We start from the raw sequence: 16,587 nt of genomic DNA on the forward strand, positions 1-16,587 counted from the left end.
CAGCAGGAGGCCAGTCATCCTTCTCCAAAATATTCCCGAGGGGCCACCTTGATCCTGGCCTAATGCAATGTGGTCTGCAGACCACAGCATCAGCGTCAATGGGGAGCTTGCTGGAAACGCAAATTCTTGGGCGCCCCCTAGACCCGCTGAATCAGAAGCTCTGGGGATGGGACCCGTGTGATTCTAATGCCAAGCTGGAGAAGCACTGGCCTAGAGGCAGGAATATCTGGACACTGGTGGGTTTCCCAGTAACAGTGAAAATAATACACTCTTTTCTAGTACTTACTATGTGCCAGGCATGGTTCCGAGTAGGACACACCACATTGCTTCCTCCTAGCTCTAAGAGGTAGGCCTATTAGTGTCCTTATTTTCAGAGGAGGAAGCTCAGGCTCAGAGAGGATGGTGGTCGAAGGGCACATGGCTACTGAGTGGCAGGGCTGGGACCAGCCTTCAGGCGACCGTTCATCATCTGCCTCCAGAACCTGAACTTGAGTCACAGCCAAAGGCCCTCAGAACCAGGGGCCGGGAACTTGTTGGCAAGATCTCTGTGTTGCCAGCAGAGGTGAGTCTAAGCTGCTTTCCAGATGGGGGTCTTCTCGAAAGGCAACTTTCCTCTTAAAACCCTTCAGTGACTTAAACCCCGCGAAGGCGCTCCATGATCAGCCCCGCTTACCTCTCCCACATTGTTTCAATACTTCTCGCCCCCTCACTCACCAGCCCAGCCTCACTGGCTTCTTCTCCGTTCCTTCAGGACGAAAGCCCCTTCCAAACTACAGGGCTTGGCATGTGCTGCTCCTTCTGTTCTGGAACATTCTTTCCTTCCACTCTTCCTGGAAATGGCCCAGTCCTTAAATTTTCCCCTTCAATAGCATTTTCTCACTGGTCCTTCTAGGACCATCCATTGGAAGTAGATCTTCTGTTATTCTCTTTTCCAAGGCCTTATTTATTTCCTTGATAACAATGATGATTAGTTGACTTCCTTGTTTATTTGTTGTTGTTTGCCTCTGCCACTAGTTTGAGAGCTCGTGAGGGTAGGGACCATGTCTGGATTATCACCCTTACTCAGTTCCTGTCAGGCGCACAGTAGGTACTCAATGTTAGTTGAAGGAGTGTTTCTCCTCTTCAGCCTAGTACAAGTTAGGACTAGGTTTAGCATTATGTGACAGAAACCCACCTTACGGTGGCCTAACCAGATCAGGATTTTATTTCTGTCATGTAAGAGGAAGTCGTCTGAGGTGAGCAGCCCAGGGCTAGTTCAGTGACTCCTTGGTGCTTTGGGGACCCGGATCCCTCTGATCTGTTCTGCTTTGTTGCTGTGCCATCATTTTGACCCCTTGTCTCCATCATATGACTGAATTCCATGCAGGAAGGAGAAGGGGTAAAAAATATGGCCCATCCATGGACTTCAGCTTATATCTTATTGGCTGGGACTGTCAGGTGGCCATGCCCAGCTGCAAAGGAGGCTGGGAAATTGCTCTATAGCTGGGCGCATCACTGCTGCAAATAAAATTAGAGTTCTGTCGGTAAGGAGGAAGGAGAGAATGAATATTGGGAAGGCAGCCAGTGGAGTCTGCTGCAGCTTCTCTGAGCGGGGAAAGGATCTGAAGGGGCCTCTGAATCCGTTTTTTTTGCTCTGGTTCATCAAGTGACTGACTTAATCACACAGCCACAGAACTTCCCAAAAGAACGTTCCTTTAAAAGCTTCTAGTCCAACTCCCTTATTTTCAGTTACAAAGATTGGGGGCCTCTGCGTCACCTGAACTGCGCAAGGCCCCACATGAACCTAAAGGCCCAGAGAAGACCAAAGCCAGGGGTCTTCCTCCTGGACCGAGGGGTCATCTCACCAAGCCCAGGGAGGTGATGGCTGGAGGGTTAAGTTTATCAAATAAAAGCTCAAGACTGAGACGTGCAAGTTTTAGAGATATTATAATCTTCTGTTTTTCATAAAACCTGTACTTTTTTTTTTTCATTTTCCTAGGTATATAATGCTAAACAGGAATTCAGTTTTTCTACATTCTGGGGTTTTTTTTTTTTCCTCCCAACAAACTGCTCTTTCTAGGTATGTTTTTTCATCCTTTTCACCAGGAAAATTTATGAGGATTTATTTAAAAGAAAAAAACATTGGAAAAGCTGAAGAGAGAAAGAACGATTATACATATGGAAAGCTAGAAAGAAGCCCAGTGAATGTTTGCGGTTATTGCCGTCTTAAAAAAACAAGCCAGGCAGGCGGCGTGGGATGTGAGAGTCCTGTGTGAGGGCAGGGCAGGCGCAGAGGCCCAGAGGATGGGCTGATGGCCGCGGTCCAGGGCGGCCGCTGAGGTGCCTGTCACGTCCCCTGTCCTCCTCCACCTCCCCTCTGACGGCTCCAGACAGAGCCAGAGAGAAAACGGCCTTACTGAAAAATAAAACCAAATCTTAAAAAGCTCCTTTAGAAAAATCAGAAGGCCCAGGCAGCCACTTAGTCTGGGCTGAGAGCGAATCCAGTGAACATGGGGCGCGTCAGGGCTTCAGAGACTGGGGGAGCCACCCCACGCCTCCAGCTTGGGGGCAAATGATGCCCTTGCTGCGGAGGCTGGTCCTGAAGGACAACTTCAGCCTGCTCAGCCTTTGGAGGGTCTCCTTCCCGGAGGAGCTGGGACAATCCTGGGGAATGAGAACTTGTTTGCAAACCCATTCATCTGGCTTGTCACTCCCTGGCCTCTTGCCTGGCCTCCTGCTCTCTCCTAACCAGCTGCGCCCAGCTCTGTGGCTCGCCATCCGCCCTCCTGCCCCTCAGCCGACCTCCCTCAGTTCCCCAAAGCATAGCTAAGACCGCAGGGCAACATGTCACAAAATTTTGCATGAGAATCCAGAAGGGTAACACAATGTAGAAAATAAAACACTTCAGTGGGACGCTGGAGAGCTCTGGAGTTGGTGGCTCATGTCCCTGCATGGGGTGACCCCTACCTCCTTCGCTCTCCTGGAGCCCCTGCCCACTCCCAGGTGGCTGGAGCGGCCTGTCCTGCCCCCCAAGTTTAGGGATGCCCCTCCAAGTGCTCCCCAGCTCCTCTCTCAGGTTCCGTGAGAAGCCAACCTCCCCTCCTCTACTTGTCCTTTTACAGTACTGGACATTCCTGTTTAGTTCCTCTTTCTTCCATGTCTCCCTTCTGAGATTTGGCCTCTGACTTGACATTTCTTAAAGACTCACTTCTCTCTTCAGGTGACTCTTCCTCCAGAGAAAAATTCTGCCTCCATTCTGGGGACAAACACCGCTAGCTACTTTAAAGTGACAATTGTACAGCTTCATAGCAAACATGCAAATATGCTCTCCTGGGAAAAACTCAAAAAGGCAGCTAGGGGGGCTGACCCTGTGGCATAGTGGTTAAGATTGGTGCGCTCCACTTTGGTCACCTGGGTTCACTGGTTCGGATCCCAGGTGCAGACCTACACCACTCATCAGCCATGCTGTGGTGGTGACCCGCATATAAAGTAGAGGAAGACTGGCACAGATGTTAGCTCAGGGCTAATCTTCTTCAGCAAAAAAAAAAGAAAGAAAGAAAGAAAGAAAAGAGGCCACTGACGGACCTTCTCCTCCCAGCCTTCCATGATGTCATCAAGCCCTGGGACCACCCCCTGCAGCCTCAGCAGGATGTGGCCACTCTCGACCTACCCTACCCTGGGAACACTTACCCATCACAAGCCCCAAGGCCCCTGTGGCTTTATTCTGATCGCTTCACAACCCTGGCAAGCCCAGACCTGTCACCACAATTGTGATTTGTTTGGGAGTGAAAAATACATGTCCTAGACTCTTTTTTTTAAAATTAAGATTTTGATAATTAACAACCTTGTGAAATTACATTTGTGCATTATTATTAGTCATGTTGTAAGTACATCACTTCACCCTTAGTGCCCTCCCCCCACCCCCCCTTTCCCCTGGTAACCACCAATCAGTTCTCTTTGTCTATATGTTAACTACCACCTATGAGTGGAGTCATACAGAGTTCGTCTTTCTCTGTCTGGCTTATTTCACTTAACATAATACCCTCAAGGTCTATCCATGTTGTTGTGAATGGGATGACTTTGTCCTTTTTTACGGCCGAGTAGTATTCCATTGTATATATATACCATATCTTCTTTATCCAATCATCAGTTGCTGGGCACTTAGGTTGGTTCCATATCTTGGCTGTTGTGATTAATGTTGCGATGAACATAGGGGTGCATGGGACTTTTGGAATTGCTGATTTCAGGTTCTTAGGATAGATACCCAGTAGTGGGATGGCTGGGTCATAAGGTATTTCTATTTTTAACTTTTTGAGAAATCTCCATACTGTTTTCCACAGTGGCTGCACCAGTTTGCATTCCCACCAACAGTGTATGAGGGTTCCTCTTTCTCCACACCCTCTCCAACATTTGTCACTCTTGGTTTTGGATATTTTTGCCATCTAACAGGTGTAAGGTGATATCTAAGTGTAGTTTTTTTGTCCTAAACTCTTAAAGTGTCACAGCTGGAAGGGACCACAGAGATCATTCTGACCAACTCCCTCATTTCATAGATGAGGAAACTGAGGCCCAGGGATATGCAGTGACCCGCCCCAAATCATCTAACGGGTTTGTGGCCATCTACTTTTAAAAGGCATCCCCTGCCCCATTTTGCTCTTTTCTGAAGCTAGAGAATGTCTTTGTGTTGGCTATGCACTTTTTTCAGTCATATGCGGCAGAAAACCAACTTGTTGGCCCATCCCTAGAGCTGGGGTGGGGGTGGGGTGGCTAGGTCCACCTGAATCAGAGTCGGGAAGGGGGGTCCTTCCCTCCACAAGGGAAAATGGAGATGCTGTTGCCAGAAGGAGGAGGCCCCTTGGCGGGGAAAGTGAGAAATGTTCACTACAGTGCACCACACGGCTGCCCCAAATTCTCATAGACTTCTCTTCCCATACACACAGCTGTACCATGTGTGACCTCAAGCACACTTGCCAAGGGGAGGCTCCTGAAGTCTCATCCAGCTACTGCATCCAGTCATTCTGACTGCACCCACTTGTGCTCTCTTCAAGGATTTCTCTTGTCCACTGTCCCCCTTTGATCACTAAAATGGACATGGGGTGGGGCACTGGTTCTCCTTCTGCCTCTTTTACAACCATTTTCTAGGTTTTGGTTTGGGGGTGGTGGTGTTCTCTTAGCATTGCCTTACAGCCTCTGTTTACCATGCTTGGACATTCTCTGGCAACAAGGCTGCCACGGATAGTTGTTCAGTTTGTGCACTGCACAAAGGCATTCTGCTAAGGGGATAAGGGACTATGATTGCCCAGAGAGGGAAGGGTCCCTTTCTCCATGTCACGTAAAGGCTCTCCCAGGCTAAAATTGTGTTGTCCTCTGACAATACCAGCACCTTAAGAGCTTGGTGAATGCATCAGTTAGAATGCTTTCTATAGCAACAACAGAAACCCCAATTAATAAAAAGGAAGTGTATATTCTTTCCTATTACGTAGTCCAAAGATGGGGCAACAGATTTGACAATATCCAGAGAAAAGTGCCTCCTTCTCAAGAGTTGGGAGATATTTGCTAGAAGCTTCCTTGCTGGCCTCCCCTCGCATGTCATTGGCAAACCTGGGTCACATGCCTGGCTCTAAACCAATCACTGGCAAATGAGAAGGGATTTCTCAGTCGTCTTAGACCAATCTTAGAATTTATCCCTGAGCTGGCAATTGGGTGACTTTCCCGAGGCGTGACACCTGCACACAATCTGGGTTTGTTCAGGCTGGAAGAAGGGAGGGACACTGAACACTGGTCGATGCTATAGCAGGCCTCCGTCTGTTTGCATGCGGTGACCTGTCCTTGGATCTAGATGCTAGCCTGGTGGTTCCTTTCTCATGCGAATGGGTCTCGGTGCTCCGCCTAATGGCCTTCCTCTTTCCCCGTTCTTTGGACCAACGTGAAACACGCTCACGGAGTGGGAAGGCAGAGCTGTGGCCCTCTGCCCCAGGTTCCATTCTAGCAAATTGGTCTTCAGCAATTTTCAGCTTCCTGAGGTGCTGTGGAGGGGCCCACAGAGTCAGGCTGAACCTCCACCTGAGACCCCGATTCCTCTGCTGCTGTGCTCTCAGCTTCCTGCCGGTGCTGGCTTCAATTTCAGCTTGCAGCATTGAATTAATCTTTCCCAATCTTGCAAGAAAACAGATTACTTGACTCTTGGACACTTTAGATTGCTGGCGAGAGGCAGCGAGAGGCCCTCTTGGCGAGGCAGGGCCCTTCCCCCCTCCTCCTGTTCTATGGGCTTATCTTTTCTGGAAGGAATTCACAGAAGGCCCAAGAATTTGCCAACATCCCCCAACATGTGTAGTGTGCGTGAAACAGAGTCAAAATTATAGGACAGCTTTAGATTTAGAAATAGAAAAAAACTGTTTTCATAATGCAGGCTAAAGAAAGGCTCTACAAAACCTTCTTTCCTGGTAGGGAACAGATTAGAAAGCTGGAGAACACTGCAAGGCACTCAGGGATGAGGGAGAGCGAGAGGGACGGGTAAGACACGGTTCCTGGTTGGAGGAAATTTATAGTCTCGTTGGGGAGACAGAAATAACTCTCTAGGAACAATTAAGGAGGAATGAATTTGAGTTTGTGTTCAAGCACTGAAGAGTATGATAAGTATCCCCTCTCTTCCCGGCCTGGCAAGATCCTGTCATTAAGACCCAGGCTAAGTGTCACTTTCTTGGTAAGGTCTTCCCCAGACCCTCCTGTACGCGTATAGTGCTGAGTCCATAGCCTCCGGTAATTTTCATGCCCTGTCGCAGAAAACGGTGCTGCTGGGGTCTTCTGCAGCGAGGAGAGCAGCCCAGGAAGTCTCTTGCGCGTCTCATCCTGTCTTGGCAACAGTTTCTTGGAGAACCTGAGAGAGCACAAGGTAGTTGGTGACTTCTGTCTTCCCCACGAGATGGTGAGCTCCCTGAGATCAGGGACCAGTCTGTCTTGGGCATCACCCCGGCGGGGAACACAGTACCTGGCCGGGTAGAATGAAGAACAAAGGGATGAGCATTCAGATAAGAGGCAGATTTGTAAGGGAGAAGGACACCAGAGGAAGCTTTTGGGAGGAAGTGAGCCTTCCCCGGGGCCTGGAGGGCAGGCTGCTGGCACAAAAGGAGCAGTCTTTGTGGAGGCTCAACATCTCTTGAGGATGGGGTCAGTGTTTTATCATCTTCCCAGAGCCAGGCTAGGAGAGATTGGGGGTAAATAGAACGGGGTCACTCTGCCTCGGCAGAGGGCTGTCTAGGTAGGGCAGAGGGTAGAAAGGCAGAGGGAACAGATGGGAACCAGAAAGGACCGCCTTGGCTGTCATCAGTGCCCAAGCCTGGGGCCCTGACACAGAGCAGGGCCCCCGATGGTGCCAGGAAACCAGTGCAGGCCCCGGTGGATTAGGGCGGATTTGCGTTAGATGTCTCTGCAGTGAGGTCAGCATCCAGAGCCAGAGTCAATCCCCCTCTGTGAGTTCCAGTTTCTCCTGTACACTGTGCAGTCCCAACGGGGCTCTGGGCCTGCTTCCCACCACCACGCTTTCCGCTCAGATGACATCTGGTCACAGTTCCCACCACGGGCAGCCCTGAGTCCTGAGCTCTAGAGCGGTTGGGGTGGAGGGAAACACTGGAGAGAGTCGGGCTCCTGCCCCAGCTGCGGCTGCTGTGGCCTGACCCCCATGAGGCCTCTGGGGCTGGTAGGAGTGGGGCTGTGCTCCAGAGGGGGATGCGCTCCAGTGGGGGATGTGCTGTGCACAGGTAGGGGCAGCCCTGGACAAAGCCAGGGTGCTGAGGAGCCAGCAGGTACAGGAGCTGGATGTGGGCACAGGGTCCTGGCTTGCTCTGTCCCAGGAACAAAACAGCTGGTGCTCAGGGACATGGGAGAAGGGGACGCCTCGAACAAGGCCCCTAGCTGGTGTGGCCTCTCTGGAGTCCTGGCTCCTTCTCCATTGCTGGGTCAGCAAACTGGAAGTGCCCGGGGCTGTGAGCGACTGGGGGTCCCAGCTGAGGCTTCAAGCCCAGACCGGCCCCTCATGGCCAAGGGGTTGGGGCCAGGCTTATCTTTCCAGCTGCCCTGTTCCCTGCCACTTTATCACAGAGGGTGAGAAGGTGTCAGAGCTCAAAATGTGCCTCCTCCCCGTGGGACAGGGCCCAGGTGCAAGGGGAGGACAGTTCCGGGGCATAGCCAGGAGACCTCTGTCCAGGGAGAGTTTAAAAGGCCCCAGGAGCCTCTCCCAGCCTCTGTTGGCCTTCCTAACTGGGGACAGCATGCAGAGGCTGCTGATTTTGAGTGTGCTGCTGGGGGCTGTCCTCGGCAAAGAGGACTTTGTGGGGTAGGGGTGTGGAGAGGAGGAGGGAGTGCTCAGAGGGGAGAGAGGGAGGACTTGGCCCCCAGCCAGCATCTAGAGGAGACAGACACACAGATGCATGGGAAGACGGCCAGAGAGGAGCAGACCAGCCCACCCTGGGAGACGGGCTGACTGGGGACCTGGGCTGAGCAGGGGTCTGGTCTGTCAGGACAGCCTCCTGAGCCCTGGGGAAATCTGAGCTCTGAGAAAGGATTTTCAGGAGAGGGGGTGGGAGGAAGCCTAGCTGGCCTTGGAGAGACAAATAGAGTCTCAACTGGGATGGGGACAGCAGTAGTGTCCAGAAAGTTCCAAGGAGCCCAGGCCTCCCATTGCTAAGACCCCTCACGCTTTGCCCCCCTCAGCCCAGAGGATGGGATTTCCAGGCTGGCCGCTGCCCAACTCCCACCTCGGGCGTGTGCTCGGCCAGGAGGGGCTGCTCAGGCCCTCAGTCTCCCCTCCCGTTCTGCCTAGGCACCAGGTGCTCCGAATCTCTGTGGCTGATGAAGCCCAAGTGCAGAAGGTGAAGGAGCTGGAGGACCTGGAGCACCTACAGGTCAGAGGAAGCGGGGAGCCCTCCCTGAGGCCCCAAGGTGTTTCTCAGGCCAGTTGGGCCCATCTCAGGCCCCCACGATCGCCTGGGGCCCACTGGGGCCTGGGCTCTCTCTCTCCAGCTGCCCAAAAAGGAGCCATGGGACTGATCCTTGTTAGGAAGTGACTTAAACCCCCTAGTTCCAGAAACTTGCTGCCCTTAAGCATCTGAGCGAAGGGGGAGCCCCTGCTTCCAGTACTTCTCTCTCGATTGCTGTCTCAAAGCCCCTCCTCTCTGCTTCCTGGGCCATTTCCCTGACCGCCCTGGACAAAGTCCTTCGCCCTCTGCCCCTAACACCCGTGCCCCACCCCCAATTATATGGGGAATTTTGGCACTAACACCCACTCCCAGGCTGGTCCTTTTCCAGTCCGTTGTGACAGTGCCGGCTCTTGTTGTCCCCAGCTGGACTTCTGGAGGGGCCCTGCCCAGCCTGGCTCCCCCATCGACGTCCGAGTGCCCTTCCCCAGCATCCAGGCTGTCAAAATCTTCCTGGAGGCCCACGGCATCGAGTACACGATCATGATCGAGGATGTGCAGTCGCTGCTGGACGAGGAGCAGGAGCAGATGCTCGCTTTCCAGGCCCGGGCCAGCTCGACCGACAACTTTAACTATGCCACCTACCACAGCCTGGAGGAGGTGAGGGACCCCTGAGGCCACTCCCCACAAGCACCAAGCTCTTCATCAGGCTGGCAGAATGTGGCCAGAGCCGGGGCCGCCTGGGTGTGCGTGGCGCCCACTCTGTCTCCACATGGCCTGGGTGGTCTGGGTCACGCTCCTCTGTATCCGAGAGCTCACAGGACGCTGGTGAACAGAGCTGCTAGGGGAGACATCCAGGTGCTCAGAGCCATTAAGGCCACCTCCCCTCCTCTTCCTTCTCAGATCTACGACTTCATTGACTTGCTGGTGGCTGAGAACCCGAAGCTTGTCAGCAAACTCCAGATTGGCAGCTCCTATGAAGGTCGGCCCCTCTACGTGCTGAAGGTACGGGAGCTGCATGCGGATGTGCATGGGCACATGTGCAAGAATGGGCACCCACATCTGTGCATAGGCTCCCACTGGTGAGCCCACGGTCACAGAGACTCCCAGGACAGGAAAGTCCCTGGACTCCCAGGGCCGACATTTGGAAAGGTCTGAATTTCCATGCTGGTCATTTGTGTGCATACCTATACACGCACAATTTTAACTTTTTTTAAGTGGCCAAGTGTTTTAATCAAGTGTCACATTGTGGGACGTATCCTGGAGGCAGGGTAGTGCAGATAAATGTGACCTCCCACAGAGAACTGTGCATGGGCAGCAGACTGGGGCTGGGCCTGGAAGTCTGGCTGAGTCATCTTTGCCCCAAGGCCAATATGAGGGCAGAAGGCCCAGCTCTGTGGGATCCCCATCCCTACCCCAGCCCCTACACCCCACCCAAGTGATGGCCCCACGAACAGAGCATTAACTGGAGATACGCAGAGAGAAGGTGGCCTCTGGCCCAGGGTACTCTCCCCTTCAAGGACGTGAGATGGGGCCCCAGCTGGACCACTTCTCTGTTCTTCTCGTCCAGTTCAGCACTGGCGGAAAAAACCGTCCCGCCATCTGGATCGACACGGGCATCCATTCCCGGGAGTGGGTCACCCAGGCCAGTGGGGTCTGGTTTGCAAAGAAGGTAAGCCTGGGGAGGAGAGGCGGGCTCTTGCGGGGTAGGGCATTGGTGTCTGAGGCCCAGAGAAGCCCTGGCCTCCCTTTCCCGTCCAGAAGCAATGACCGCAGAGGGAGGCCGAGGACAGGCGTCCACTGCTTAACACGGCAGAGGCCTGGCCTGGTCCACTCTGCCTCTCTGCCCCCTAATCCTCCATCAGATCGTGCAAGACTATGGCCAGGACCCAGCTATCACCGCCGTTCTTGACTCCCTGGACATCTTTCTGGAGATCGTCACCAACCCTGATGGTTTTGCCTACACCCACAGCACGGTACAGGCCTTTCCTGTCCTTGAGGAAAGCTGGGTGGGCCTCTGATCTCCAAGATCCGAAAGCTACTCACCCCTAATCTCAACCCCCAGTAGTTGGGGGAGCGGCGCACACACCGGTCCTCCTTGATCAGGGGTTCCTGACCTCAGCGTTCTCGACTTTTGGGACAGGACATTCTTTGTGTGGGGGGTTGTCCTGGGCATGCCGAGGGTTTAGCAGCATCCTGACCTATTACTCACTAGATGCCAGTAGCAACCCCCAGTTGAGACAATCAAAAAACGCCTTCAGACATTACTGAATGTCTGGGTGTGGGGGAAAAAAGTGCCCTCAGTGGAGACCCACTGCCTGTTATTAAAATAGAACCTTATTGCTGGTTCTATTTTATTTTTACGGGAGGTACAGCACGCTTCCCACTAAATGTGTTTGGGGGGGTACCTTATGCCTTCTTCATTTCCCACCAGTAGAGCCCTCTGGCCAAATGCCATCCATTGTTTCCTCCGTTCTCCTCCTTCAACCAAGGGCCCCCTTGGACCTTCCTCCCTGACGACCAGTTGAAAGTGGTTTCTGATCACACGCTGTGTCCACACCGGAGCTCTGGGTCAGGGCGCTTCGTGTTGCCTGAGGCCGCTTGCAGCCCACGCAGCTCTCTGCAGGCCCTGAACCGCAGCCTGGCGCCATGACCAAGTGTCTGATTCCTTCCCCAGAATCGCCTGTGGCGCAAGACTCGATCCCGCACTTCGGGCTCCTTGTGTGTCGGGGCCGACCCCAACAGGAACTGGGACGCTGGCTTTGGATGTAAGGTCCAGCGTGATTTGGGGAGCAGGGAGGGGACCCAGAATGGCTTCTTACCCTCCTTTGTCCTGATCCAGCCCTGTGGGTGAGGGCGGGAGGGGGCTCAGCCTCTCCTCTGAGGCTGTCCGTGAGGAAGGCTGTGCTCTGAGATTTGCTTGTCCCTGGTCTGTAGAAAGAAAGTTCCTCCCAGTGGAACCAGGGTCTGACACCTATTCAGGGGTTTCCTAGGGTAACTCCAGCTCCTTCCCTCCGTGGTCACTTCACTACAAGAACCCGTCTTGCTCGAGTTGCCCTGCTTACCTCCCTGGGCCTGGCCATCAGCTCTGCCCAAGCCTGGCTGACCCCCAGGTTATAAAAGGCCTCTGGCCTTTCCTTAACCCCAGGGTGGGGGTGAGCCCTCCTGCTTCCCACCTCACCCCCAACTCCGTGCAGAGACCTGGAAGCGGTGAGGGCCACACCCACACTGCTTGGGGGCAAGGAATGCCACTACCCCGACTCTCCTTCCGCAGTGGCCGGAGCCAGCAGCAGCCCCTGCTCGGAGACTTACCACGGCAAATCTGCCAATTCTGAAGTGGAGGTCAAGTCTATCGTGGACTTTGTGAAGGACCATGGGAACATCAAGGCCTTCATCTCCATCCACAGCTACTCCCAGCTCCTCCTCTATCCCTATGGCTACAAAAAGGCAGCAGTTGCTGACCAGAAGGAGCTGGTATGTGCTGACCCCCTGCTTGCCCTCCGATCCCAAAGGCAGCTTTGGGCAGGCTTGGGTTTTCATGTTGGACCTGCTTAGGGCCTGAGGGCCTATCCCCTAGCACCCCTTCCTCCCACGGAACCCCGATGATTGGGAAGACCAGCAAGGCAGACTAGCCTCGCTTTCGGTCTGGGAAACTGAGGCACAGAGTGGTTGAGTCACTTCTGTCACATGACAGAGCAAGAGGCAGGGCTTGACTTTGAGCTTGTACTGCAAGTTCACACTTGGAGCTGCAGTGTGACCAAGGGCAGCGGAGTGCTAGCCAGACATCCTGCAGGGTCAGAGGATTGTGGAGCTGCTGAGCCCCCAGGGCTGAGCCTGCAGGGCCTAGGAGGCCCCATGCTCATTGCCGGGGACCCACTTCTGCGGGGCGCACGCTCCCGGGTCACCCTGCCAGCCCCCCGGGCTACCCTGGCCCTGCTGTTCCGAGGGCCTGGTGCTGCTGGCCATGACAGGTGGTCTGGTTTGGCGTTTTCTCCAGGATGAGGTGGCTAAGTCTGCTGTGGCAGCCCTGACTTCTCTGTATGGGACCAAGTTCCAGTATGGCAGCATCTACACCACAATTTGTAAGTGGGTGCATGGGCTCCGAGGGTGGCCCCAGGAGGAGGCTCAGCTGGCTTTCCTGCCCAAGAGAGCATCCCTTCTAGAGGAAGTAGCCAAGGGTGCCTGGATCTGGGAGCGTCTGACAACCACTGGCTCGGTGGGCAGGGGTGCCCTTTTCTGACGTGAACTCTGCCTTCTTTGACACCTTCAGACAAACATGTCAGGTCCTCTGTGGACTCTTGTCCCCTTGTCCTGGGGTTAGGTCCAGCTTGATGCATGGACTGGGTGGAGAGTTCTGCTGGTATTTGTGGAAATTCAACTTAAAAAAATACTCCTCGTCCAATCCCCTTCAATTCGAGACTATATCTTATCTTTTCCCAGTTTACTTGTACATGTAATACCCCGGGAGGAGCACTTCCAGAATGGAATTAAATCCGCAAGTGTGTAGTGCACACTTCCTGTGCACCAGGCCGTATTTTGTGTGCTTGGGATACAATTGGGAATAAGATCAGCAAAGATCAGGAAACATTCTAGCCAGGGAGACTGACAATAAACACAAATAAGTAAATGATGCAGCCTGTGAGGTGGTAAGTGCTAGCGAGGAAGAAAAAAACTAGAACAGGGTAAAGGGCCTCAGGAATAAGGGCGTGGATGTGGGGCAGGCAGGTGAAGGGCAGACCTCACTAAGCGAGTGAAATTTGGGCAAGTGTTGAAAGAAATGAGGGTGGGAGCCAAGAGGCCCCCTGAGGAAGAGCCTTCCAGACAGAGGAACCTTCTAGAGCAAAGGCCCCACTGTGTCACCTGGCCTGGCGTGTTGCGGGAATAGCAGGAACAGCACGGAGACCCTCGTGGCTGCAGCAGAGTGACAGCAGGGGACTGTGGGAGACAGGTGGGGTGGGCAGATCTGTTGAGCCCTGAGGGAATTCTGCAACAAGTTTGCCAGTTGACAGGAGGCAGGAGTTCTGAAGAAGTGGGGGTGTTTGGGGGGGGACATGACAGGGGCAGAGGTGGGAGGGCGGCACGCCCCCCCCAGACTTCCTGCCCCAGCGCCCGGGTTGTGGTGAGTGAGCTGGTCACGACCTTACCTAGGGCCGGCCTTGTTTTGTGGACTCCAGGTCTTCTTTGGAAACTGTTTCAACCCTGAGTCAAAAGGCTGCTTCACTGAATGTGGTCAAGTTAAATTCTGACGTGCAGCCTCCTCCCTCTCCCTGACACAATTCGAAAATGGCTTCATTTCCCACTCTTAACTGCACCTCTCGGCAAAGACAGACAAAGGGCTTTTGCTTGACTCAGGCCCTCTGCAGCTTCCCCTGCAGACCAGAGCCCAGGGGCAAAAGGCCCCATTGCCCTGGCTGGTAACTCTGGGATATTTGGAGGCTCGACCAAAGCAGCTGTTGGGCGGTTTTCAGTGGGGTTTTCACAATCACAGGAACTTTCTTGCATCTCCCGGTGAGAGAAGAACCATGGCTGGTGGGCCTCCCTGGGCCTCTTGGTCTGAGATCCTTTGAGGGAGCTTCTTGGGAAGAAGCCAGGCTGCTTGGTCCACAGTGGGCACTTAGTAGACACCGACTCCAGTCAACACCGTATGAGGCTCTGGGCTTTGGATCATTGCCTGGCCCATGTACATCTTTCCGATTGATTGACCTTTGTTCTCCTGTTTCTACCTCTGCCCCAGACCAAGCCAGCGGCAGCTCCATTGACTGGGCCTATAACCAGGGCATCAAGTACTCCTTCAGTTTCGAGCTCCGGGACACCGGGAGCAATGGCTTCCTGCTGCCAGCCTCGCAGATCATACCCACGGCTGAGGAGACATGGCTGGCACTTCAGACCATCCTGGAATACACCCTGAATCACCCCTACTGAAGTGGCCCCTCAGCCTCTCCCCTGCCTCCTCTTTGGCCCCACCCAGACAACGAAATAAAGTTTGAGCATATATGGAACAGAATCTCTGGGCTTGTGTGTGGGAACTCATGTGGCGCGTCTGCCTGTTCAAGCTGGCGCAGAAGTGATTAGTTCCTGCAGGCCTCACTCGAAATGTGTGGGTGGTTAGACTAGATGACCCCTAAATTCCCCTGCATTCCAAGGTTCTGTGAAGTTGTAGCCAAGTGGCGTCTGTTTTAATTAGACCACCCTGAGCTCAGCTCATCAGTGGGGTGATTTGTTCATACCTTAGTAGCAAGCAGCAGCCACAGCTGCTAACCAAATGCCCGGCACCCCACGGCGGAGAGGAATTCGGCTTGTACAACAGTCTAGCTAGTGGGATCCATTCATCTACAAAAGCAATACCCTTGAGTATGAAATAGAATAAACCTGGTGGCCACTGCTGTCCCAAATAGATGTTGCAGCCGGGCAAAGCAAATTTCTATAAAGCAGAATATGGTCTCCTGAATTAAATTGGAAGAAAACAATTAGGTTAAATGGAATCATTTACTGAAGATAAAGAACAAACACCAATAGCAGGACATTTTACTAACCGCAGTACATCATGAAGACTATGTCATCATGAAGACTATGTCTTTAGGGACAGTAGTTTACTTTTCATTGCCACATCCTTTCTAGCATCTTTTGGTGCATTGGCTCTGCTCCTTCTGTTCCATTCATCATCATCCTTATCATTCACGAAATTTCTCACACATGAGGCTCTCCTCGTGATACCTCCACAGCTCCTAGAATTTGGCTTCCCTCTTTTGGCTTGTGATTCTGATGGCTGTGGTGACACACTTGGTGGCTAGCGTCACAATACATAGGTGTCTCAATTTTTTTCAAAGAAAGAATCTACCTCTTGTTTATTCCAAATCTCTTAGGATGTGAATGTGGAGCAGGGGTTACTCCCACAGAAGTCGCTGGGACATGGGTCGGGGTGGATTGGTAGCTCCTCAAACTAGGGTTCTGGGGCTGAAGATGGTAGCCTCTCCCTGCATCTGCCAGGAGAGGTGTCACAACGCATCCAGCTCCACTGACTTAAAAGTATTGTCTTTTCCACATAAAATGCCCTGAAGCCCAAATGCTTTTTTTTTAAAGGGACAGTTGGGGAATTTTCATCTTGGAGTTTTTTATTTTAATCTTTTTCTTGTTGCCAAACATTCTAAAAAACAAAAAGAATGAGGCTGACTGTATACAGAGTATACATAAACTTACACAAACGTAAGTTTATGAGGCAAGGTAAACGGTGTTTCAGTCTTTACAGAAAGATGCCCTAATGATTTTATAACACTTCCTTCAAGTGATCTTTTGGGAAACATTTGCCATCAATCTATGCAGATAACCTGAAACCCATTTAACTGCTCAGTTTGGGCAAGCAAAAAGCTGATCTTATATTTGATTAATAAAGACTGATAAGTGAAAAAATATTGTTAGCAAGACAATGTATCATTTTACAAAATTGGATTACTTAGACTTCAAGGGTAGAATTGCTTAATTTAAAATAAACTGTGCTCCCTCACAGCAGAGACCACTTTGTTTGGCATTTAATCTCCAAAACCATCAACAGAACTTGACATACGGATGCCCAATAAATATTTGTTGAATGCATGTTCTCCACTTTTACTAATGAACTCATGAACTTTCTAAACTGTGTATTGTAGAATTGCAGGTTATTTTGAATTCTCTGAGTTGTAGTTTAGAAAGTAGGGCTCTG

At 52.4% G+C, this 16,587-nt stretch overlaps 1 protein-coding gene across 1 annotated transcript; it reads left to right on the forward strand.

Moving 5' to 3' along the window:
• Window positions 1-8,154: 8,154 nt before the first annotated feature.
• On the forward strand, window positions 8,155-14,895 carry CPA1 (carboxypeptidase A1). Its single transcript, XM_070616593.1, has 10 exons — window positions 8,155-8,311; window positions 8,798-8,879; window positions 9,318-9,551; window positions 9,795-9,896; window positions 10,462-10,563; window positions 10,757-10,867; window positions 11,569-11,659; window positions 12,166-12,365; window positions 12,889-12,973; window positions 14,626-14,895. Exons 1-10 carry the CDS (start codon window positions 8,247-8,249, stop codon window positions 14,811-14,813), a joined length of 1,260 nt encoding a protein of 419 aa, XP_070472694.1. The 5' UTR covers window positions 8,155-8,246; the 3' UTR covers window positions 14,814-14,895.
• The last annotated feature ends 1,692 nt before the right edge of the window (window positions 14,896-16,587 follow it).

This window comes from Equus przewalskii, chromosome 4 (assembly GCF_037783145.1).
Source record: "Equus przewalskii isolate Varuska chromosome 4, EquPr2, whole genome shotgun sequence".
NCBI classification, from domain to species: domain Eukaryota; kingdom Metazoa; phylum Chordata; class Mammalia; order Perissodactyla; family Equidae; genus Equus; species Equus przewalskii.

Excerpts from the sequence above, each read along its gene's own strand:
- CPA1 (XM_070616593.1), top strand. The coding sequence starts at position 8,247 with ATGCAGAGGCTGCTGATTTTGAGTGTGCTGCTGGGGGCTGTCCTCGGC. Across the intron at positions 8,312-8,797 it reads GGCAAAGAGGACTTTGTGGG|GCACCAGGTGCTCCGAATCT; the intron begins GTAGGGGTGTGG and ends CGTTCTGCCTAG. Across the intron at positions 12,974-14,625 it reads CAGCATCTACACCACAATTT|ACCAAGCCAGCGGCAGCTCC; the intron begins GTAAGTGGGTGC and ends CCTCTGCCCCAG.